The sequence below is a fragment of the Protopterus annectens genome, chromosome 7.part0 (assembly GCF_019279795.1).
Source record: "Protopterus annectens isolate FY-2018-M chromosome 7.part0, PAN1.0, whole genome shotgun sequence".
In the NCBI taxonomy this organism is placed as follows: Eukaryota; Metazoa; Chordata; order Ceratodontiformes; family Protopteridae; genus Protopterus; species Protopterus annectens.
The window spans coordinates 1,658,475,571-1,658,503,059 of record NC_056739.1 but is presented as its reverse complement, the minus strand read 5'-3'; the positions used below and the strand labels follow the sequence as shown (position 1 = coordinate 1,658,503,059).

Here is a 27,489-nt window from a genome sequence, read left to right as displayed (position 1 = left end):
GCTACACACTGAAGTGTTCTAGCTTGAACCACAAATGAATTGGTTTTAGTGCTGTTTTACCTCCCTTTCTGTAAAAAAATAAAAATTCTAAGATCATTTTCTGCCTTTCCTGTAACTAGTCTAGTCCAGATACAGATTTGCTGTATCCAGGTCTGTTTGTAAGCTTCTGAGCCTCCCCAAGCCTTTTTGTGTTGGAGAGACGTCTTCTAGCTTATCAATGGGAGCAGTAAGCACTAGGTAGCCTAGCTACCACAAAATGAGTGGTTTCTGGCCCAGAGATTGCAGTTATTGGCCATTTGGGCAGTTTTTCCATTTCTCTCAAATTTTCTGGTTTAAAAGCCCACATTTGAGTTGGCTTCCTGCTTTTCCTGTATCTAGCCTAGTCCACATGCAGATTTGCTGTATCCAAGACTGTTTGTAATCTTCTGAGCCCCCAAGCCTTTCTGTGTTAGAGGGAAGCCTTCTAGCTTATCAGTGGGAATAGTAAGCACTAAGTAGCTTATCTACCACAAGAGGAGTAGTTTCTGGCCCAGAAATTGTAATTTATTGGCCGTTTGGCAGTTTTCTCCATCTCTTTCAACTTTCTTATTTAAAAGCCCACATTTGCACTTGTTTCCCCCTTTCCTGTAACTAGTCTTGTCCAGATACATATTTGCTGTATCCTGGACTGTTTATAAGCTTCTGAGCCTCCCCCCCAAGCCTTTCTGTGTTGGAGGGAAGCCTTCTAGCTTATCAGTTGGAGTGGTAATCATTAAGTAGCTTATGTACCACAAGAGGAGTGGTTTCTTGCCCAGAAATTGTAGTTTGAGCTTGTTTCCCACCTTTCCTATAACTAGTCTAATACAGATACAGATTTGATGTATCCAGTACTGTTTGTAACTTCTGAGTCCCCCAAGCCTTTCTGTGTTGGAGGGAAGCCTTCCACCTTGTCAGTGGGAGTGGAAAGCACTAGGTCGCCTATCTACCACAAGAGGCGTGGTTTCTGGCCCAGAAATTGTAGTTTATTGACCGTTTGGGCAGTTTTTCCATATCTTTCAACTTTCTGGTTTAAAAGCCTGCATCTGTGATTTTTACGCCTTTCCTGTAACCAGCCTAGTCCAGATACAGACTTTCTGTATCCAGGACTGTTTGTAAGCTTCTGAGTGGTGCCAAAGTCTGCTCTTTAATTTTCTCTTAGATCTACTAGTTCTGTCCTCTCCTGCACTTTTACTAGCTTATTAATCTAGCACTTTACCAGACTTCTTGTAGCAATTACTGTAGCACACAAAAGTGCTACCAGCACTAAACATTCTAAAAGGAAACAGATCCAGTACTTGTTATTAATGCCTACCCATCCAGGTATGTCTAAAGGTCAGTTCCCTGTGCTTTCTCCTATTAACCTGGTGAACTTGGGCATCATAGGCAATGTAGCAACTGCTTCTTGTACACTGACAACCCTCTCCTCTTACCTCCCAACACTCAGACTTGTGAGAGATGCACTTATACATCCAAACTGGAAGCCATGCACTCTCCAGCCAAGACCGGAATAGCTGTTCAAGAGGATAAGGTCAACACTTGCACCACACCACATTGAACACATAGCCCTCCAGAACACACACCAGCACTACCTTTGCATAAAAATACAAACCACACACCCACCTATGTGGAGGTTCTCAATAAAAATCTACCCGAACAGCAGAGACCTCCAAGGCAGAAATGCACTTGACCACCACAACACAACACTAATCACGAGACACATAACCATCATAAACAGTGTGACACTCAACCATAGCACCTAAGGCAAACAAGCACGCCCAACACACAAGTCATAGGTGACTCAATAGTGAGGAACACTGATGTCCCACTCACTAGGTTGGATAAGGCAAAAGTAACAGTCAGCTGCCTGTCAGGTGCCAGGATCTGCTACATGACACAGGCACTCAGGTCCCTCAACAACACTTACAAATATGACTCATTCATTGTACATGTGGGTGCAAATGACCTGAGACGTACCTCTTTGGACTACATGAAAAGAGACATGGAGGAACTCTCTAATTATGTAGCCCATGCGGGTATGACCCTGGCCCTGAGCAGCATCCTACCATCACCCAGAATGATACCACAATACAAGCAGAAAATGATTGATTTCAAAAATTGGCAACATTTCTGGTATCATTCTAAGGGGATCCAGTGTCAGCCTGAGATGACATGATTGACAGACCTTGATGCTTTACCAAAGATGGCCTGCATCTGTCACCCCTGGGCATCCAGACGCTGGTCAAGGCTCTTGCCACCCCTATAGTGTCTTTTTTAGGCAGTGTTCCAAAGACCAAATTACCACCATAACAGCTACAAACAAATGCAATTTGAGGGTCATGCCACTCAATGCTAGAAGTCTAAATCTCAAAATGTACTCACTCGAAGCACACCTTAAAATGGAGAACATCGACATTTGTGCTGTAACAGAGACTTAGTTCAAGGCAGCAGAAAGCACCCCTACACTACCAGGCTATAACTCATTCCACACCTTTCATCCCCAGAACTTAGACCAAAGCTCCGAAGGTGGTGGTGTTTCCATATTCATAAAGGATGCGCACACCTCCAGACCAGTAGCCCAACATAATGCATCAGAGATACTTTAGATGCAACTAACATTGGGTAAGACAGTGATTCAAGTTGTAGTCTGCTATAGGTCCCCAACCATGTCCCAAGACTCACACTCCATGTTCCTAAGAACCCTGGAGAATATTAGGTCCAACTTAACACTCTCATACTAGGTGACTTCAACTACCCCTCCATTAAATGGGAAAACTACTCATGCAACAATACACGTGCCCAACATTTCCTGGAGGTCATTAATTCCAGTGCCCTTGACCAGCTCATTCTTACCCCCACTAGAGGTAGCAACATCCTTGACCTGGTCTTTACTAACATGGGCAACAGTTGCTCTACACCAATCATCAGCTCATTCCTGGTTAGATCTGACCACAAACTGATCACCTTGGAAATCCACATCTCCCCCACCCCACCCCCGCACCCCTGCAAAGGTAACCACCATGAAAATCTTCTCCAAAGCTAACTTTGGATACTTAAAAACAGAGGTGGCTAACTTCATGGCACCCATGCAAATGGAGAATAGTTGCATGACTGCCAAATCATACATCAATGCACTGTACGAACAAATACACAAATGCATGGATCTTGCCATACCCAATAGAACCAAGATGCTCTCCTCCAAAAAATGAACCCAATCTGGTGGTCCTCTGGAATAAACAAACTCTACAACAGAAGGAGGAAACTGATGTGGAATAAGGTGAAGTCCCAAGACTGGTAAAACTCCCTTATCAGCCTCAACAAAAAGTTGTGATCCCTCATCAAATCCTCTAAAGCTAGCTATGAAAACAGAATTGAAGCAGATAGTAGAGACAAACACAAGGCCTTCTATAGTTATGTAAGGAATCTCCACGGCAATACCCAGATTTGCTGTGAGCTACTGCACAATGGTACCTTATATACCAAGCCAACAGATATTGCCAATATACTGGCCGACAGATTCAGTGTCAATGTTACCCCTCCACCCAAAGGACCAATCACAATACCAGTAGACTGCCAGGCACCCAGTATTACTGCTGCACAGGTTAAAACAGCACTATCCAAGGCCAAGAATACAGCTTCTGTGGGACATGACAATATCCCTGGCTGTGTTCTACATGAACTATGGAGTGAACTGGCATCTCACCTGTGTGTCCTGTTCAGTCACAGCCTCACCTCAGGCTTTGTCCATAGTGAATGGTGCCCTGCTACAGTCATCCCTCTCCACAAAGGAGGAACAACTACAGACTCTGGGAACTATTGCCCCATTAGCCTGGCAAGTCTGATATGCAAAGCTATGTAATGCATCATCATGGACCTAATAAACAAGGATAAAGGGAATCTCCAAACTCTGGATCCCACACAGTTTGGTTTTGTGAAGGGTAGATCATGCCTGTTCAACTTGGTTGACTTCTTTGAGTCAGTCACCAGAGCTGTGGATGAAAGCAAGTTGGCTCATACAGCCTACCTTGATCTGGCCAAGGCCTTTGATACCATTCCCCACTTAGGAATCATAGAAAAACTCACTAAGCAAGGCATCAACCCCTATATCACTAGGTGGTTTGCAGACTGGCTCACAGATAGAGACCACAATGTGAAAGTAGCTGACTGCAAGTCAGACTGCAGACTAGTCATGAGTGGAGTCCCACAGGGTTCGGTTATGGGTACTCTCCTGTTTGGTATCTACTTCTCTGAAATCCAGGCCAAGACGAAGCGAGTCAGGCTGACAAAGTTCACAGACGATTGCAAGTTGAGAGCTATTATTATCTCCCCAAGTGATGTTGACATCCTACAGAATGGCCTCACTGAGACCAATGACTGGTGTCAGAACCATGGCCTTAAGCTCAATGAAAAAAATGTGTCAACACTCCCTTTGGGAAAAACCCAGCTTCCATGAATTACCACATTGATGGTAGTCCACTGAACACAGAAGGTGTTATAAGAGATCTGGGAGCACAGGTTGACAGAAACCTCTCTTTTGATCACCACATTCCCACTTTGGTCAGAAAGTCCTTCTATGTGGCACATCTCATTCATCTCATTACTAAGAGTTTTGTATCCAGGAAAAACAGGTCATTGTCTCCCTCTACTCTTTCTTCATTAGGCCAATCATTGAGTACAACGCCCCATTTGGCATGTACCTCACTAGACACCTGCAAAAACCATAGAGGCCACAAAAGTACCTCACAAAGGGGATCCTAGGCCTTAAAAATTTGTCCTATATGGACAGACTCAAAAAACTCCAACTATTCTCTGTCTCATATCATCTACTTAGAGGTGATCTCTGCTTGACTTACAAAGCCATGTCTGACCCAGCTCTGTTAGAAATGCTACATTTAAAGAAATCCCAATCCATCCGCACCACATGCTCCAGAGACCTCAACCTCATTACCACAATCAACAGAACATACTGGAGGGACAGGTTCATAACCCGGAGACTGCCCATGCTATGTAATTGACTTTCCATACATGTCAAGCAAAGCACCTTACTGACCCTCTTCAAGAGAAATCTGATGAGTGGATGGGAAATAGAAAATTCACCCCGGGGATCACTCCAGTGGCTCTACTCAGCAAAGGCACTGAGAACTAAGGTCAGGTGGCATGATGCCAAGGTAATCCTATGGCTAGGCTTGTAAAGGCCCCAGGGCCATTAGCCTAGTACACACCTATGAACATATGAACCTATGGGGAAGGGATGAAGGTACACGTGGGGAGGTTAGTTGGGTAGGAGAGGATGTATTTGCAGACAGACAAGACAGACAAGACAGTATACAGGGGCAGTGTGTGATACATGACTGAGGTAAACACCTTGAAGGGGGAGGGTGTTGTGGAATCAGAGATGCATATGTCCCCAGATGGCAGCAGCATGACTCAGCTCCCCACTCATGGGCAGTCAACACTGCTCCTTCATTACCCTGAAGGTGGCTCTGCTAGAGGCTGGGTGCTAGGGTCACCAGGCCCCACCAGGTTGTTGAATCTGCCCTCAATCCGGTGCAGGAATTGTTCATAACCTCTATGCACATCCTGTGCAGCATAGCTGGTAGTTGATCCTGGGTGACTACTGCCCCTCCATCACTGCTGCCAAGGGGGATGGGCCTCATCTCCTGAGGTGGTTCCACCCGAAGGTGGCACAGGGCCAGCAGAGCAGGTACCAACTGCTTGGGTCCCAGATGGGCTAGGATCCTAATTCATGACCGGCTGAGGCAGGGTAGGTGGATCAGCATGAACCGGCCTAATCTGACGTGCTATGGTGCTAGAGGTATAACAATGTCTATAGGTTAGTTATAACCAAAACATTTTGTTAGTTATAACAGCATGCCAGAACATTGCAAATATCCCATTAAGATATCAATGCATATTATATGGAACACAACAATAAATAACATAACAGTCAGTATATTAACAGCATGCTAGTAACAGTTATGGCATAAGGCCAACAACATCAGTAATTCAACAAGATATGTTAATATGCAACCATTGTAATACATAACAATAATAAAACACATGCCCCAACATAAAGTTTAGAGAACAACATATGTTAATAATAAACCATAACTAATGTATCATCATCATCTTCTTTCAGCAGTTCCTGTTAGGGGTCACCACAGTAGATCACCTGTTTCCATTTCTTCCTGTCCTCTGTATCTTGCTCTGTCACACCCACCACCTGCATATCCTCTCTAACCACATCCATAAACCTTATCTTAGGCCTTCCTCTTTTCCTGTGACCTGGTAACTTCATCCTTAGCATCTTTTTCCCAATATACTCAGCATCCCTCCTCAGCACATGTCCAAACCAATGTAATCGTGCCTCTCTGGCTTTGTCTCCAAACCTTCCAACCTGGGCTGACCCTCTAATATACTTATTCCTAATCCTGTCCACCCTCGTCACACCCAGTGCAAATCTTAAAATCTTTAATTCTGCCACATCCAGCTCAAACTCCTGCCTTTTTGTCAGTGCCACTGTCTCCAACCCATATATCATAGCTAGTCTCACTACCCTCTTGCAGACCTTCCCTTTCACTCTTACAGGTACTCGTCTGTCACAAATCACTCCTGACACTCTTCTCCACCCACTCCATCCTGCCTGTACTTTCTTCTTCACCTCTCTTCCACACTCACCGTTACTCTGAACTATTGACCCCAAGTATTTAAACTCATCCACCTTCACCACCTCTACTCTTTGCATCCTCACCATTCCTCTATCCTCCTGCTCATTCACACACATATATTCTGTCTTAGTCCTGCTGACCTTCATTCCTGTTCTCTCTAGAGCATATCTTCATCTCTCCAGGGTCTCCTCCACCTGTTCCCTACTCTCACTAGAGATCACAATGTCATCTGCAAACATCATAGTCCACGGGGACTCCTGTCTGATCTCGTCTGTCAACCTGTCCATCACCATTACAAATAAGAAAGAGCTCAGAGCTGATCCTTGATGTAATCCCACCTCCACCTTAAACGCATCTGTCACTCCCACCGCAGACCTCACCGCTGTCACACTACCCTCATACATATCCTTTACCACTCTTACATACTTCTCTGAGACTCCTGACTGCCTCAAACAATACCACAACTCCTCTCTAGGCACCCTGTCATATGCTTTCTCTAAGTCTACAAAAACATAATGCAACTCCTTCTGACATTCTCTTTACTTCTCCATGAACACTCTGAGAGCAAACATCTCATCTGTAGTGCACTTTCCCGGCATGAAACCATACTGCTGATCACTAATCATCACGTCCCTTCTTAACCTTGCTTCCACTACTCTTTCCCATAACTTCATGCTGTGACTGATCAATTTAATCCCTCTGTAGTTACTACAGCTCTGCACATCACCCTTATTCTTAAAAAACGGTACCAAAACACTTTTTCTCCATTCCTTAGGCATCCTCTCACTTTCCAAGATTTCATTAAGCAATCTTGTTAAAAACTCCACTGCCATTTCATCTAAACACCTCCATGCTTCCACAGGTATGTCATCTGGGCCAACAGCCTTTCCATTCTTCATTCTCTTCATAGCTATCCTTACTTCCTCCTTGCTAATCCATTGTACTTCATGATTCACTATCCCTACATCATCCAACCTTCTCTTCCTCTCATTCTCTTCATTCATCAACCCCTCAAAGTACTCTTTCCATCTCCTCAACACACTCTCCTCACTTGTGAGTATGTTTTCCTCATTATCCTTTATCGCCTTTACCTGCTGCACATCTTTCCTAGCTCAGTCCCTCTGTCTAGCCAATCAGTACAATGTATAACAATAATAAATTTAGATGAAGATAAGTGGTGGGGAAAGAGTGGAATACAGTCCATTAATACTGGTATAGTAGGCTATACAGTTTATAATGGTACTGCTATATACTCTACAAGTCTGTCCTTCCTTTATGTTTAACAGTGTCCTGTAGCTGTTGTAGCAATTCACATGGGGCAGTATGGGACAAGCAGTAACACCTAAAAGTACACATCTACAGAGAACAGTTACACATCAGGTGTACCTATATCACTACCAAGGTGTACTGTGGATTGATGTAGTGTGACTGTGCTATTGACTTAATCATGTTGATGATACATCTGTGACAGAGGGATTACGCAACAGTAATTATAGTCAGTGACAGCATGACACTTGAGAGCCATGTATGTGTACAGTACAGAGCGTACACAACTATTATGCCATCCTTGGCAGGCATGAGAATAGAACTTCAGCAAACTTTCACAAACACTCAAGGTATACAGCCATACCATGGTGCACATTTTATTTTATTTTATTACTATTGTACTTTCTGCCTTTATGTTATGAGGTCTTATCACATTCCTGGTCAGTGCTCTTAACAGTCTGTTACATCTGAACGCACACACTATTTACTCATAATAGGGGCTACTTCATCCATTTACCAGCATTATCATTACTGTGGAGAGAACATCTGTCTTCAATACAAAACTGATTCAGTAATATTTATTACTATATGGCACTGGATTCGAACCCTGGTCTGTGTGTGCCAAACTGTATTTGAGACACAGCGTTTAACAAACTGAGATACTGAGCAACTGCTGACTATTGACTGGCTGATACTTGCCTAGAGCTCACCTGGAAACAAAATATGACCTGGTAATAGTACTACAGTTTTATAGTAGACTGCAGTGACAGTTGAACACACATGCATGAGATTCTTGCATGACAGAGATACTAGGTAAACTGTACATTACTACATATAATGCAGGTGTACACAATATACTGTTAGTGGGTGGATATATCTGTGAAGTCTACAAATCATATCAGATTATTGAGTTGGCTAGCTCACCTATATGCAGTTGCAGATTATAGTATATTTGCAGTCTACACTGTCATACTTGCCTGCAGCACCATACCTCAGAGCATGAATCCATGTAGCTGAATTGCAATGGTTAACACAAGACAATCCTGATATACACAATATTCCTTGGGTTTTAGTGGTATTGCTTCAGATGTTACTGCAGAACAGATGTCATAATGCATTTTTTGTACTACAGCTGAGAATCTACAGCTATTGCATAACACTCTTTATTAGCTATACCGTGAGGCAGGTAGTGGTATTCATTTGAGTTTTTATTTCAAAGCAGTTGTCATAATCAATGTCATGCAAAACAGCCCTAATTCAACACATATGGTGCAACACAGCTTTATTAGGGGTACCTTCATGCACTTAATGGCATAGTTTTGAGTCTTTACTAAACAGCAGTTGATATAATGCAGGTGTTGCAAAACAGTTGTAATTCCACAATTATTGCAGTAGAAACTTTATTTCATTTACACTATCAGGATTAATGCTTTAGTCTTCCCTTTTTATTGCACTATAGTTGGCAGTAGTCACTAATTGCAGTACAGGCCTATGTCCACATTCATTGCAATACACAGATTTTTACTGTATGTACCTTTTGGAAGTAAATGCTTTACTCTTTCTTGCTTATTTGACTATAGATTGCAAATTAATCGGTACTCACCACACTCACAGCACAACCTGGCCAAGCGCCTTGACTGGGGCTATAGGTTGTGAGCTGTCTCTTCTGCAGCTGTAGGGAGAGAAGCACACCATTATGCATAACTGTCTATCAAACATTCAGATTAGGTATTGGTAAAACAATGCTAACAGTACTTACAACCTTATAGGGCATTCCCAGCCTGATCTTCACAGACCTAGGTGTCCAGAAGAGCCCCCTTTCAATGCTTCAGGTCATCATAGTGGTGATGGACCTGTGTGGGGGATACCTGTCGCACTGGTGAGATCCTATGTCAGCCAGTCCCAGGCCTCCACCTTGCACTCTGAGCCCTAGAACTGCCCCTGCAGCAGCCAGTCATCATGGTCTTTCACCAGGAATTCAACCATGACCCTGTACTCCAGAATGCCCCACTACTGTGCCCGGAAGCATGCACCCTCTCCAGCACCTGCCTTAGTTCCTGCACAGTTCAAAATCCAACTATTTATGCTGTATTCCTGCCTGTTTCCCTTAATATAGCCTGTTTTTCCACACTTACATGCCACTGGGCAATTTTTAAAATCACAGCATGCGCTTGGCACTGTGCAAACCACCACAGCAGTGCTTAAACTGGCAGATGTTTAGCAGTGCTTAGCAGTGCACAAACCCGCTAAGCACAGCAAAGCAATGACAAGCACTACCCAAATAAAGGTTGTTTAAGCAGTGCTTATCATGGCGTAGCAAGGCTTAGCAGAACATAGCAAAGTGCAGCAGATAATGATTTAAAACTAATTGGCATAATTTATATTTCAAAAATAATTGGTTAATTTTTTCTCCCTGTATTCAAACCCCACACCTACTGCACATAAATCCATAACCCTATCCCCTTGGCTGCATGGATATGGGGAATGCTGCTATACTTTTACATATACCTCTAAACTAAGTTTAAGCACTGCTAAGTACTGCACTGCACAAGCCCACTGAGCAATGGTTAAACATGACCTTTGAATTATAAATTAAATGTATCCAGTTCCTATTTTTAGATATCTGGCACATGTCATTTGGTGCGAGCCACACCATGCAAACTTTAAAAAAATAAATAAATACATTGCTATCATGCACTTGGACAATGCAGGGGGTGCATTACTCATCTGCTGAAACAATTAGTGACACATTCCATACACTGACTCAATAACCATGTTCTACAGCTCTCCCTCAGCAATGCACCATCATTAATATGCATGGTGTGCTACCGAGGGGGAACAGCATATACGGACATGGTAACTTCTGTGTAAGCCCTACACTATGCCTATACAGAATTTATTACATCTGGGGGAGAGACAGAGTAAGAGAAAGAGAGAGAGATAAAGAAAAATAGAGAAGGACAAAAATGCTGTCATCTCAAACTTATAAATTCAATAAAATCCCTTAAAAAGAAAAATAATTCATGTGCCTGGATTTAACCATCACTTGATTTATTAACACCAGCTTCATTAATATCTTTGTTTTACATTTATAAATTGTAAACAGGAAACAAACATAAACCATAGTCCAATTGTTTATGGCATTCTGCTGAAAAAATATTCCACACAAAATTTTAATTACACAATAATTAACCATAAGACACAAACTTTCAAAAAAATACTCAAGGTGTCATTAATCCATTTTGGCTCAGTGTGCTGATTTTACATAGAACGAGTGAGTACAGATGAAGCTTTAATGGATTAGAAAGATGCATCTTGGTAATCTGGAAGGTAATGCAATGTAGTAATATTTATCAGGAGAATAATATCTGAATGCAAATCAGCAGCATTAAGTGCAGGTAAAATTATGTTCATTTACGTAGTCAGCTAATGAAATGAATGCTGCTCTTACATCTGACAGACTAAAGAATATCATCATAATAGTCTAGCTAATTGCAGTCAGCATATCTCTCAACTATCCTTATTTCATTGAATGTACCTGCTTTTGCCTTATATTTTTGCCCTGCTCCTCATAACATTTTTGGCTTTCTGGTACATCACTGAAATTGTATTCAGTTAATAATACCATCCATCAGAGTGTCATACTTGCTATTGTTAAACAAATATATGTTGATGCAACACCTGTTGTGCTATCAGCTTTTTAAATGAATTAGACTAATATTTAAGTTTTTCCAGAATTCCCAAGCAAAGAAATTAAGAGGTATGATACCCACCCTCATCAAATCCTTAGAGACTCCAGACATCAGCAAAAGTAATTCATTCTACTTCAGGAATGACTGCGATTGCTTTTCCCCATGCCTTTTGTAACTCCTGACTCAGACATGGCAGTGTGGCTCCTGCAGCACCTTTGTAATGTCAGGATTAGATGACAATGAACTGAGCCTTGCACCCTAATCCCATTCCGGGAGCCATAGTACCAGGTCACAAATCAAACAAGCTGTGTGGCACTGGGAAAAGCTAAAAAAATTAACATACTGTCAAAAATGGTGCAGTTGAGAGGGGAATAAATACACTAGTGTCAGTGAGTTATATTAATGGCTTTAATTTCTGATAAGCAGGATTTAGGTAATTTGCACAGATGATTATGAATGGAGTCTGTCACGCCTGTAACTATTATAACCTTTATGGCTCACAACATCTGATGAGTGCTTCTTAATTACATTCAGTCTGTTTGTATATTTCTTTGTTTTAACATTTATGAGGTCTGCTCAGCTTTATATATCAGAAAATATTAAACATATATTGTTTACTGGCATGATGACACCACATAAAGTGTAATGGTATTCTAGGAGTAACTGCTTTCCAGCTGAAGCAGTGTAGAAGACTAGTAAAACAGAGCACACACACACACACACACACACACACACACACACACACACACACACACACACACACACACACACACACAAAATCATGTGCATACAATATATATAAAGCTGCTAGTTACTTGTTACTTAACTGCAGTGTCTTCATAGTTAACTGAATCTAGTGTTTTACAGGGTGAACAGCTTAAGAGAACAGGCAGGCACCCTAGAGCAGGAAAAGGTGACATTGTTGGAAATGATTAAGCAAATAAAGGAGACCATTGCAACCCAGAATATTAGTGAAGGTAAGTCATAAATATAATCATCTTTACCTTAATCATTAAGCATCCCACTGTTTGCCAAAAAAGTTGGCCTATGTATCTTGGTTGTCTGACCTGGTATTGCACTTAAATGTGGTTTGATTACATTTGTAGGAACATTTTTAAATATGGCACATGGAGAATGGTTAAATCCTAATTGACTTAAGTCTTTCACTTATCAAAATAAGATTATCCCAGGAATTTATGAAAGGGTATAGTGCAATCTAAAAAGACACTGATCCAATGACACTGTATTTTGCAATTCAGAGACATGTTAGCCACAGTGAGAAAATGCATCATTATTGGCTAATCTGCATAATTCTGAAAATCAGTTACTACTGCAATGTGCAGATCATTGCTGATCTGATTATTACACTGATTAGATGCTGCTTGTGTAGGCATTGGCTTCTCACCCTCTCAGTCACTCTCCCACAAACACACATACATGCGTGCGCACACACACACACACACACACACACACACACACACACACACACACACACACACACACACACACACACACACACCACAGTCCCTATGTCTTTCCCTGACTTGTCGGTCCTACCCTATCGAGTGGTTCCTTCTACCTCCACAGTCCATGTACTAGCTGAAGGGCCACTATGTCTTCAATGTAGTATGACTGATCGATAGTACCATTATTGTACTTATGTTTAGAGTAATCCCTGGTGTTCCCCTCAATGCCCAATCCCTGTACTGCTGTTGGTGCTGTTATGGCACTTAGTTAAGAGAAGTATCTGGTGTCTACCATCACCCCTCAGTTCAAGATACCTGTACTGCATTTTTGTTTAGTATCTAAGCATGATCTTTTGGCCTTGTTCACTACTACAAAATCGTGGGGCCAGTTGTGTAGATCTACAGAGCTGAGCAATTTCTTGAATTGCACAACATGTAACTGCATTCTTAGAAGTAGTTCCAGAGGAGAGAACACATGGCGAATTAGCATATGCCTCTCCCCATATTATCTCATTAGAATTCAGCACAGCCAAAAAGCCAGTTCTACATGGTGCTGCAAGTCCTCTTTCTAGAACACCATGCAGCACCATGTTAGGGCCTTTTCTGAATACAAAAATGTTACTGTGATGTTTACAGGATGGTATACACATCACTTACCTTTGTGACTCACCCCTGTATTTGTAACAATCAACAGAACCTTCACTGCATCCAGTTCCACTGATCACAATACCTTGAGCGCACACTGACTGAACTAAAGTCTTTGTGAAACACTTCTCCCCTGCATATCAATGTACCTGTTGGATGTCTAAATCCATTAATGGTTTTGTATTTTTGACAAATTCAGGGGTTTGCAAAATAAATACTCTTCTCTCAACAATTCTTTATCAAATTAATATATTCTGCATCTTGTCTCCAAAGTTAAAGTCTATAATCATTAGAGATCCTGTAAAATGTAATTAATTGGGTGATAGTATTTATTTCTGGTAAGTGAATTTAGCTCTTGATCATTAACTCTATTTAACAAGTTGCCAATGTATTTCGTTTATCTCAATATATATAAAAGATTTTAGGGGCTGTCAGGCTATAACTAATGTTGCCAGTTGTTAAGGAAATATTATGTGACAAAAAGGTGAGGATATTCAGAAATATGCAGTAGACAAAGCTATGATGTGTCCTCGTTGCAATTAGTGCTTTTTCTTAGAATCAAGTTGTGTTAGTTATTTCTGACTTTGTTTCAGTTTTCACAAAGAAATTGGTATTTGTTATTCACTTTCTGCTTGTCATGATTTATAGGAGATGTTATATAAGCCTCTGGACATGGGTATCCCCAAGACTGGTATTTATGAAGTAAAGAAAGCCTGCATTGTTAGGAAGGATTGGAACAGCCCTTATGTGCATATACTGGCAAAGGAAATTCCAGGCATAGTAACAGGATATCATTAATAATATTTTGTACACCACTGAGTGAAGCACTCTGATGCCCTGTATCCTGTAGATGCTTACTTACATAATGGATTGAGTGTTGATACATTTTTGTTTATGTATTTAAGCTACTAATAGGAAAAAAGTACACATTCAGGTCAGAAGCACATTGTAGTAACACCTTTGACAATGTTCATTGTTAGGATATAGAAATAGCTGAGCTCACTGCATTCTTTTTATGATCATGTAAAAGACATTTCATTAAAACTGGAAAAAACAAGACTAGACAAAATCATATTGGAATCTACTCATGGCATGATTTAAATAAAATGTTATTACCTAAACAAAAAAGTGAATGTTTTCACTGGAACATCAGACTTCCTCACACCCTTTTGTCTAACAATGGAACAAATGAATTAACATGTACTGGGGTTCTCCATCCATATCAAAAGGACCAGAAATGCTTGGGTGAGTAGATAGAAAACTTTATTCTAACATTTCCATAATAAAAGAAAGAACTAAACAGTAAAACAGTCTGATTTATATACAAAATTTCAGATTTAAGACCATTCAGGATGATGAAGTGGTAAGTGCTCGATCAATGGAGATTGAAAGAAAAGTGGGCAATCATAGCCAAGTTGGGAGGAGAAGGTAGCCCATCAGGAGATAGCAGAAAACATAACCAGTGGGAAGCAAAAGTTTCAGTCCTTCACCTAGGGGTTATGAACGCCTGCTCCTGTTTTTGTGACATGTGCTGGGACGAACACAATCAATGCCAAGCTGGAAAACAAACCTGTACTATGGAATGCTGTCTTAGGCACAAATGGTTGTTTAAAAAAGTAATAATTACATCCCTGAATTATTAATCAATGCATCATATTGTAAATAAAATGATGATAACAATACAATCCGAATACCTCTCCTGTAATCCTTAAGGTGATCAAAATACATGCCTACACTAATACAAATAGCTGTAAGCCTAACAGTCCCTGCAGGCTGGATGAGTACTTGGCTAGAAAAATAAAGGCATGTAAGTGAAAAAAATAATTGCAATGAGAACCATAAGAGAGGGAATTATAAAAGATAACCAAATGCAGAGGACTTTGTACATTACCTTAGTATAATTTTAAATAGTTTAATAGTTTGAGTTTCATAAAAGATGTACTACGTCCACATCACATCAGCCATACAGAGTTATAGTTGTCATTGCCATTACAGTACAGGAGGTGTGCAACTGTGCCATATACACCAGCGGGTTACAGTGACAGCAGTGCTGCCCAGCTGGGCATACAGTATTAAAAATATATATATATGCTTTATGACTTCATTCATAGAGTGCCAGGCCCAAAAGAAATGCACATGCATGGTAGTATTCTGAGATGGGTAATGAGCGCAATTTTGACCTTTTTTTTCTGAATCCCTCAGTTACCCCCAGGCTGCTGTGTGTTCCTGCCTTCGGCGTTCCCACCTGTCACTACCACCGATTGACCTGTACTAGGTCTTGGGTCTCACACCCTGTCTAGGACTGCTGCCTCCACCCCAAGCTAAGGATCATTACCAAACCTCTCTGGGATTCTTTCCCCTAAAGGACATAAGAAAGTACATTTTATACTGTCTGTTACCTAAAGACACAACTGTTACTTTCACCCTATGTGTAACCTGTAAAACCCAAAGCCAGGATAGCCGGCAGCCAAACCCTTCTCCCTCACAATCAACAGAGCAACTACTCTCAATAACCTTCTAATCAACCCCTGTGTTAACCTGCCTAAACATTTAGAACTGCAAGCCCTGTGAATAGCCTCAGCTGCAGTACTATCTGCACCCACTAGGTGGCTCCCTCCTCCCAGGTCTTTTTCCCACTTCTACAATTCTACATTGTACTATTTTTCTCTCAAACAACCACAATACTTCCTACTTTGCTATCTGATAGACCCAATCCTACCCCACTACTCCTATATACTTCTCGACTCTACAAAGTTTTACCTCCTTAAACAACACATTCTCATATGTACAAAGTATTATCTCCTTGAAAAACTCTCAACTTAAACAAATCAGCACTCCACTGATTGTTTTATCTGCTTTTTCTTCTTCTTTGGCTCTTCCCACTCTGTTCACCCTTTGGGCTCACTCCGCTCCCCTACCCTGCCCCCAATTACCACCCACCTTCACTGCTCCTACACTTATACTACCCTAACCACTCCCCTGACTAATTGACCACTCCTACTATCCACTCCCCCAAATAACTGGCCACTCCTACTACACAGTCAAATCCAATCCCACAGCATCTCCCATACTCCCACCTCTCCTACTCCCAACTCTCCCACACTCTACCTCCTCTATAACCCCTCCGTCACTTCTCTTAAACTTACCTACTACCATACCTTCCATGTATCCACCAACCCCCTCCTCATCTCCTAAACATAAACCATTGTACTACCTCATACCCCCACTCATTATACTTCATCTCCTCACTGCCTATGAATTCCACTGCCTGCCTAATTTTCAACACTCTACATCAAGTGCAACAATCCACTACCATACACACACTCCTCTCTCAACACAACCTCACTTCCTCAATAGTCCAGCTCCAAAACCACTTCATCCATTACAACCCAAAGACTAAAAACTATTACCAACTTCTACTAATGTTCACCAAACTCATACAAAGTTTACTTAATCTCATAGCCGATGGTGACATCCATCCTAACCCTGGCCCAAACTCACCAACCATCAATAACCCTTTAGATGTAACTCCTACCAACATAAGAAGCTCACATAATGCCCCAAAATCATTTCTAGTCTGTCACCTAAATATCAGAAGTATAAATAACAAACTCCACCACCTGCATGCACTCATAGATATACACTCATCTGATGTTTTCTGCCTCACAGAAACCTGGCTTAAACCCACTATCACTGACAATGAAATATTACCCCCCCACTACAATATAATAAGACTTGACCATAAAGTGAGAAAAGGAAGTGGAGTAGCCATCCTATACAAATCCTCTCTAGAGTTAACTACAATTAACACCCCCCCTGACCAAGTAACTACCAACACCGAAACAATAATCTCAAGAATTCAACTCAACAAAAACAAAGCTATAAACATAGTATGTAGTTATATTTCTCCAGGTAATAACATAAACTCCTTAGAAAGCACACTCCAATGGTTATCATCCTCTCACCCCAAGAAACAATCATACTTGGAGACTTCAACATCGACTGGACAACTTGTTCAGCACTTTTCCCAACCACCCATATCAACTTACATGGTTTCTCCCAAACTATGACTACCCCCACCAGAATCAACAAATCTAACAAAAAGGAAAACATTATAGACTGGATCCTAATAAATAACAATCCTCAGTTGTACAAAGCAGGTACCCTACCCGAGGATATGAGCAACCACCTCCTAACCTACATATTGAGAAAAAAAGAAGACATACCCCACCAAACCACCTTTATAACCCACAGGTATACAAAAAACTTTAACCTAAACAGTTTACAATCTGATCTAAGCCTATGCAGATGAGCCATACTTAAAACACTACCCCTTGACCAAGCAGTCGCAGAATTCAACACCACCTTCCTAGCCATCTTAGACAAGTACGCTCCCAAACGTAGATTTAGAACCAAAAATAAAACAGCACCATGGCTAACCTATACTACCAGACAAAAACTTACTTCTAGAAATAGAGCATGGACCTCATGGAGAGCCACCAAATCCCCACACGCCCACATAACATACAAACAGATTAGAAATGAAGCTAAAAGATCTATTATGTTAGACAAACAAAACTACTATTTCAACTTACAGCAAAAACACCAAAATCAGCCTCAGAAATTCTGGTCAGGTCTGAACAAACTACTCCACCCAGGTAAATCTTCTACCCCCACCCCCTCATCAACATTAAATCTACCCCCTGAATCAGTAGCAAATACCTTTAACACTTTTTTCACTGAAACCGTCAAATCCCTAGCTAATAATCTATCTCCCTCCTCTTCTTCCACTACCTCACCTACTCATATGATCCCCTCTCCCTTAAAACTAGATCTCCACAGACTATATCAAATCTTCACTTGAAAAAATTAAAACCTACCACCCTTGCAACCGACCAACTTCCCGCAGAATTCCTACAAAAGGCCGCTAAAGTAATAGCATACCCTATCTCCATCTTAATCAATCGTACTATCCAAGAATCCTACATCCCCATCCATCTGGAAAATCTCACACATTCTTCCACTTCACAAAGGAGGGAACTCCATAGAACTCTCAAATTACAAACCTATTGCAATTCTATCTCCCCTAGCCAAAATAATGGAGAAATGCATACAGAAACAACTATTAGCCCACCTCACCCACAACTCTCTCCTAGCCTCATCCCAGCATGGTTTTAGACCAGCCCACAGTACAACCACTGCTCTTCTCTCCTTCTCTCACACAATTAATCACAACTGCAATCAAAATATGCTCTCTTCTGCCCTCTTCCTCGATCTATCTAAAGCATTCGACATGGTCAATCACAGCTTACTCTTAGACTCTCTCAATTCACTGTCCATAGATAAATCAGTATGTAACTGGTTCCACTCATACCTAAACAGTCGACAACAAGCTGTGTTGTGAAAAGATAATCTATCCCCCCTTCTACCTGTGACTCTCGGCATTCCCCAAGGCTCCATTCTAGGTCCCCTTCTTTTCTCTATATTCATCAATGATCTGCCCAAAATTATACCACAGGCTACCTCCATACAATACGCAGACGATTCCACACTAATCTGCACTGCCTCTACTCCAGCAGAATTACAATCCCTAACCCAGTCTACCTTTAACAAAGTAGAAAACTGGCTTAATAATCGTTTACTCCTACTGAACCCAAATAAAACCAAACTATTACTTTTCACCCCCACCCAAAAGCAAACACCACCAATATTTACAGTCTCCTCAAACAATGGGACAACAATTTCTCCTGAACCGAACACCAAACTACTAGGCATAATCATTGACAACAATCTGAATTACAATGCCCATATAGACAAAACCATAAAAACAGTAAATAAAAAAATAGGATCCATGTATAGGATAAAGAAATTTCTAACCCTAACTACCAGAACCACCATAGCTCGCACACATCTTCTCTCCTCCCTTCTCTATGCCTCACCCATCCTTACTAATCTATCTAAATCAAACCTCAACAAAATCACCAGCTGCTATAACAAAATAGCTAGATTTGCCACAGGCTCCACATACAGAACCCATCATTGTAATAATCTTCACAAGCTAGCTTGGCTAGAACTACCCAATCAAATATACTATAACAAACTCATAGTTCTTCATAAAATCCTCTACCAACCTACCAGTACCCCAATTCTAACTAAAATTATCACCCCCTATAGCAACCTAACAACCCTCCGCTCATCCAGCAGAATGCTAGTACAAACAACCAAAGCAAACAACTCAGCTGGAGATTCTTTGTTCTCCAACTCTACTAGGAAAAAATGGAACTCCCTTCCTCCACATATAACCTCTAACAGCTCCTTGCCTCAATTCAAAAAAGCTCTAAAGACACACATGCACAAACTCTGGCTATGACCATGTCTAAACTCCAACTAAACTAAACAAAAAAGACACTGAGCCAGTAAAATTAGTTGTGCTCCTATCAAAACCCCAACTAACCCAAAAACATAGTAACTAACTTATTAATCCTATCAAAACCCCAACCAACCCAAGAACATAATAACTAACTATTAGTCTTAACTCACAGATGTGTCTACCATCTCCTCCCTCTACAACCTATTTTTTCAGCCCACACTAAACAAGTCCCACCCTAAAAACCCTTTTCTTTCTTATCTTCCTTGCTTTCTATCTTAATATGCTTAACTATCAGACACTCCCCTACTTAAAGAAAGTCTTCTGTGAATTTATTGCTTCAAAGAAATTGTTTTTTATGTCTCACCTATTAGTAACCTACAGATGGCTTTTATCTTTGACTTATTGTTAACTTCCTAAACACGTTACAAACTGCATTTGCTTCTCCTTAATTTGTTAACTAAAACTTTATAAATAGCTGAATTGCTACATTTTAAACATCTTGTAACCTACATTATTATTTGTTACTAAATATCAACACTGTTATGTTGTTATTACTAAATGCGTTGATAACATGGAGCTTTTCTCCCCGGGCCTCTGCTGAAAATGGACATGTATCCAGTCGGACTTTCCCAGTTAACAAATGTAAAATAAAATAAAAAATAAATTGCAATGCTCATTTTATATAATACAGCTAGTGCCTTTCACTATATGGATACTGCTGTATCATGCTTGTCACACTATGCTGCTTTGGTCCCAAATGATGTCTGCATGTCCTCAGTAGTATCTGTGGTACATGGCACATAGCTCTGCATTTACTATATAACACTAGGTGGCCTTGTGTATTTTTCTTTCATAGCCCTTACATTGCTGCTGTATCTATACATCACTGTCATATATCTATAGCCACTGTCCAGCAACTTTAGTGTTATTCCATTTCAGCCCTTCCATTCTTCTCATGGGTTGAGGCAATGCTATGAGTTACTAAGCAATGCTATTCCAAACAATTCATACCTAGCAAGGGGAAGTTGTGACTTCTGTATGTATTAAGAATCAGTGGCTCCCTACCTCTTGAGTCTCTTTATCATGCTGTAAATCAGAGTAGTAGTTTCTGCAGTGCTGTGTGCCACTTACATTTACTATCTATACCACAATGAATATGTTCTGGCATTTTATAGTTTGGAGTCACATCCAGCTGTCCCATATTCTAGTTCTACTGCCTAAACACTTCCATTACTTATTACAACATGGGTAACAAGCTTGCAGTGCTCTGAAACCTTCAGAAGAAATAAGGTCCATTTCAGACACCTATTGCACTATGCTGTAAAGTGCACAGAGGCACCCTGTTCTGTGCACTTCCTGCAGCTACATCCTGGACTCCAGGGTACCACGTACCTGACCTGAGATTCTCAGACATTGATGAAATTAATGGTACATGAAGCTATTCCCGAATGCATGGTCTTTTCATTGTGCTTTGCGCTGAGCAGCTACTGACAAATGTTCAACACAGATGTTGAAAATGCAAGTCTCTTAAAACTGATGATAACACATCACTGTATTATGTCTGGTATGCAGTGCATAGAACATCAGAGAACATGTGTGAACTCTTCCCATAGGCAAGATGTTTGTTTCAGAAAATACAAAATAGATATTTCTTAATGTCTTAATGCTGTAACTACCAGTATGAAGCAAGATCTGATTCAAACATAGAGCAGATGCATGTTAAGTTGATTATAAATATGAACAATATATAAATGAAGTAAAAAATACTAAGACATCTTCCTCTGTGATTTGGGGTAGACGTAGCTCTCCAGGGAGAAACCTACAGAAAAACTCAACACACCTACACAGACTTATTTAAATAAGCATCTCCAGCTGAATATGTTATAAACTACAGGAAGGTATAGGCATTTAACTCTCTTAACCAGGTAAGGAAGATGCCGTGGTGGTGGTGCTGCGGTAGCATTGTCACCTCACAGTAAGATGCTGTCCGGTTCGATTCTCAGCTAGAGCTTCTTTTGCATGGAGACATGCATTAATGGGCGTACCTTCATTGAAGGTTGTGCGTCAGGGCTGGTAACTCGGCTTGGAAAAATCAACTACCAATCATTAATGGACCGGAGTTCCGCTGTGGCGACCCCTAACCGGGAAAAGCCGAAAGACACAACAACCAGGTAAGGAAGATGCATTACTTTAATATTATAGGTTTGCTTTGCATATCAGTTACCATATTCCTGTCATGAACAATTAAAGTAGCAGAGTGCAGCAAAGATCTACAGAAGGTGTATACAGCTCATATAATTTAATGAGACTTCTACAACAAAATATAGGAAGATCAATTCATGCTCTTCTTGAGCCATTAAAAAGATGCTTTTGATGTATTCTTTGAAGTGGAAAAATATATATAGTTTGGTTCTCTAATATGAGGAGTCAATTAAAAAAACAGATGCATAAATTCACCCCCTGTGTGACAGCCTGACCAAACTAGTTTTCCTATTTCTTTGCCCCAGTAGGTGTCTTTCACAACACCAGACACAAAATGTTTCCCATATGCTTCTAGATGATTTAGAATTCAGATAATTAGAATATACTCAATTGGAATGATTTACCTAACACTGAACTGCTTTGAAGACTATTTATGAGGAAAAACACTTCTTATTCTTTCGTAATGCAATTCTTCTGCAATCCGTTTTGTTTTCTAATTCACTTGGAATATGATAGAAGACTGGGAATGGAGTGCTTATTATATAATTCTATTATTTTAAAAATGTAAAGATACCTCTTTTTGCATAGACACCATTCTGTAACAGCAATACGTAATGACTGGCTCATAGGCAAATCATGTGACCATGATGGCAGAGCCCTGGTTTGGTGATAAGGGCATCTCATCAATGGTTGCTTATTGGATATAGAATTCTTTACATTACCCTTAAGAGTCCTGACATTAGGACACTCTCGTACTGATTATGGCATGGTGGATGATAATACCAATAATGATAACATTGCTGAGTCTGATCTGACATTAGCTCTTTAGTGTATGAACAAATTCTGACTAGTTTGACTTGACTACAGTTCTTTGTTTGAGGACTGAAAGTGCAATCCTTAGAGCAGTATGAATTAAAGTGATATTCAGAACACCAAGGGTATTCTAACTTTGAAATTTCTGATCTTGGAGTTTTTCCTCAATGCAAAGAGATCTTAGAGTTAGTATATAAATATATATATATATATATATATATATATATATATATATATATATATATATATATATATATGTGAAAATATGGGTCCCCTTCAAAACATCTAAAACCCATAACATCTAATTTCATAACATTGAGACCAGAACATCTAAAACCCAAAACATCTAAAACCCATAACATTGAATTTCATAACATCTAACAATACAAATCACATGAAAATAACATCTCCTCCAGATATAACAACACATAATGACACACAACTATCAAACACACTTTTTGCTACGTTTCTGCAGGGGGGCTTTATACAGTGGGGTTAGAAAAGTAACTTTTTCCCACTGTAGTGTGATCTTGAAGTTGGTATATTTAATTTACGGGGGTGGGGGGGCAGAGCCCCCCAAATGGGAGTGCAGGGGGGATTGTCCACCTGCATAAATGTAGTAAAAAGTGTGTTTGGTAGTTTGGTGTTGTTATCTGTGGAGAGGATGTTATTTTGTTATGATTTGTAGTGTTAGATGTTATGAAATTCGATGTTATGGGTTTTAGATGTTTTGGGTTTTAGATGTTCTGGTCTCAGTGTTATGAAATTAGATGTTATGGGTTTTAGATGTTTCAAAGTAGACCTATATACATATATATATATATATATATATATATATATATATATATATATATATACATACACACACACACACACACACACACACACACACACACACACACACACACACACACACACACACACACACACACACACACACACACACACACACACACACACACACACACACACACACACACACACACACACACACACACACACACACACACACACACACACACACACACACACACACACACACACACACACACACATGCATGGGACTACTTCACAAGATTGAAGACCCATATAAACAACTTTCATAAGAACGAGACAACATCAGCAAAACTCCACATAACTGAAAGCTTAAAACCATGAAACCTGGAACATTGAACTCTACAAGTGAACAGATGTCTGATCATGACTTAAAGGCACAGTTATACAATGAAATACTGCTTAAAGCAAATAACTATCACTGGTTTTGCAGGGGGCAAGCCCCATGCACCCCCCCATGTGAGGGGCTGCACCCCCCCCAAACCCCCTAAATTATCTATACCAACTCCGAGATTGCATTACAGTGAGAAAAGTGTAAATTTCCTGATCCTCACTGTACAGTGATTTCTAGTTCAAACTGGTGATAGTTATATGCTTTACGCAGTGTTTCACTGTAGAACTGTGCCTTTAAATAAAGATTGGATGTTTGCTCCCTTGTAGAGTTCAAAGTTCTGGGTTTCATGGCATCAGTGAGTATAGACAATGGGCATAGCCAGAGACCTGATGAGGTCCCACACAGGTGGATTGACAGGGGTGCTCATAGGAGGACTGCTGTCCATCCACCACCTGTTCCAGGTGTCACATCATGGGTCACTCGCTGCATATTTTGGTCTGTAATGGAGGCACAGGCACATTCTGAATGCAACACCAAATGGATGCTTAGGGTTATGGATGCAGCACAGTGTGACATCTGTGTCTGCCTCCATTGCACTGAGGACACCCTGGATCAATTCATTGCTGTAGTGGATAGACAGTGCCTGTCTTTCACCGTACAATGTCTGTGCTGAAACATCTGTTTGGACTTGGGTGTCAGACATGTGGATGAAGGTCAGAAACACCATCTGCTGGGAGTCCACATGGCCATGCACAGTCACAGTGTCATAGTGACAGTACCTTCAGAGGGAAGTGTGCTGTCCACACCAAGACTTGGCAGGCCATGGGTACTTAGTCCTGGGTGGTCCCATGGGTGACACAGCCCTAGCACTTTACTGTCCCCATCAGGTCTATCACTGCATCTGACCTTGGGCATGGTGGTGCCAGTGCTACTCCTGGCAGTGCCAGTCCATGTGTTCATTGCCAGAGATGGTGAACTGTCCTTTCTTCCATGTATGGTCCACAGCTGTCCAGCATACACATATGTAGGGCTAGCACTGGGCTTGACTGTTTACATTCACACACTCAAACACCACTGATGCATGCAGGTTACCAGTAGACACACACAGCACCTCTCCGTGGCCCATCTATCCCGCACCCCTTACTGACTTACACACATGCTGTTATCTGTTTATCACAGCCTAGGCCTCTGGCACCCCCACTCCCTGTGCATGTGATGATACCTGTGCCACATCCCTGTCATCTGTGCCATCGAGGCAGGGAAGTACAAATATGTGTCTGATGCACAGGGTGACTATATTACTTTACATGTACTTGTGCAGTGCAATATTGTTTTGCTGTGGCTCTTGTTGTGGGCCACTACATTTATTGTATGCTGGCATGTATCATGACAGCACATCAAACTTTTTGGATCTTTGTTGCATGATGTTAGACTGGCAGTAGTGTTACAGAATGACAGGTGTGTCATGGACCCATCTATGTGTCTGTTCCAGGAGTCTGAGGAGTTAAACAATGGACACAGGGGCAATAAAGAGGCACAGCAGAAATATGATGGCAGCAAGGTATGGCAGTATATGTGCATGGCTCCCAAAGTGCATATATGTACAACAGTGTATCAGGGACAATGGGAGCAGTCAGAGTAATCATGTATTCATACTTTGTGACAAGATGTGCTACCCTTGATATGTGTCACCTGGGTTTTCTGAACTTACAAATCTAGAAGGTGGCAGAGATCAGTTATGCTTATGTGAAAGAGGGCAATTTAGAGGCCTGCAGCTAGTGACATGCCCATAAAATGCATAACCATTGCATGAATATAGCCTATATGAGCATGTCCTTAGTGCTGTAAGGAATATATTTGTACACACACACACACACACACACACACACACACACACACACACACACACACACACACACACACACAGTTGGCTGATGTGAGATTGGAACCCCTTCCTATCTACTATTACACATTACAGCTCACTGTACCTATAGCATGCACTTTTTTTTTTAAGAGGGAATGAAATGTAAGGAGTCTATGCTATGTCTGCTCATTTGCTGTCAATTTGTGGTTGCTGTTTACCTTGTAATCTGTAAATGTGGCAGTCTGTTTTTATGTAGAAAAAAGGAATAAGGCATTTAGAACTAAGGTTATTGATTTTTAGAGTGATACCAGGAATTATAAACAGAATAATGCTTTGTTTGAACTTCTGTGAGGAAGTTATCCTAAATGTAACGTTTCCTCCATAGGATTAAAATGATAACTTGAAAATAATGATTGTGATCTAGATAATAATTATTTAAGTTTTGTAAAAAAAATATTTTTAAATTAGCAAACTTGACATAGCTTTACAGGATTGTTTCTCGTAAAATCAGTGATAGAACACTATGGTGTCAAAGCATTTTTTAATTAGTTGTGGAGACCTCTAGTGGTCACTTTGAACTTTTGCCATTGCATATACTAGTTTGTGAATTGAGACATGCCATATTTGAATGTATCTCAGTATAAAAAATGAAAGAGATATAGTTGTCAAATGTATTTTGCATAACAGTATATAAATTGTGTAACATATGTGAATGAGAAATTATGCATTTATGTCAGCCAGATCTAAAGGATGCAATTATTGTCATTTGAAGTTTAAGGTACATTTTTTTTGAAGAAGCTGCAGAAGTAAATCTATTTAATATATGTTACTTTAATTGCAGGGATGCATAATATCTGAGTTTATTGAACTACATTTCTTGCAGTGAGTGATATCACTACTTTGCAATATTTTAAGACTTCCAGTGGGTAAGGCCACTTGACCTCATTACAGTCGAATGACATCTTCAGGTGTTTCTGCAGTTACAACCTACTGATGCATTTAGGCATCAAATACTGATTGTTCATATATGCATTAATAATTCTAAAACCATGCTAGTACATACAATGTATTAAAAAAAGTTCACCTTAAAGCTAACATAATGGCAAACAAACTGGAGTAATATTGACTTCTGTCTAGTGCAGGTGAAGAGGTATTAATTGTTTTCCATATAATATTTATTTATATTGTCATGAATTTCATGTTTTTCTAAACATCTTGACAACCAAGTAGCACAGGCAGAGCTATTTAGCATTGTATGAAAGCTCCCAGATAGAAAAACAAAATGTTGCTGACAGTATACATGTAACTATGAAGGCTGCT

The 27,489-nt window shown here is 40.5% G+C and overlaps 1 protein-coding gene across 4 annotated transcripts in view; it reads left to right on the top strand.

The window, feature by feature from the left end:
• The window catches only part of LOC122807158 (BAG family molecular chaperone regulator 2-like), a 212,937-nt gene that overhangs the window by 61,511 nt on the left and 123,937 nt on the right, over positions 1-27,489 (top strand). For 2 of the 4 annotated variants that reach the window (XM_044078184.1, XM_044078182.1), the window contains exon 2: positions 12,509-12,618. The exons of 1 other annotated variant lie outside the window; for it this stretch is intronic. In XM_044078184.1, coding sequence (XP_043934119.1) covers positions 12,509-12,618 — 110 coding nt within the window. Of the gene's footprint in view, positions 1-12,508; positions 12,619-27,489 lie in introns of those variants that run through there. One more of the 4 variants, XM_044078186.1, reaches the window with a different exon arrangement.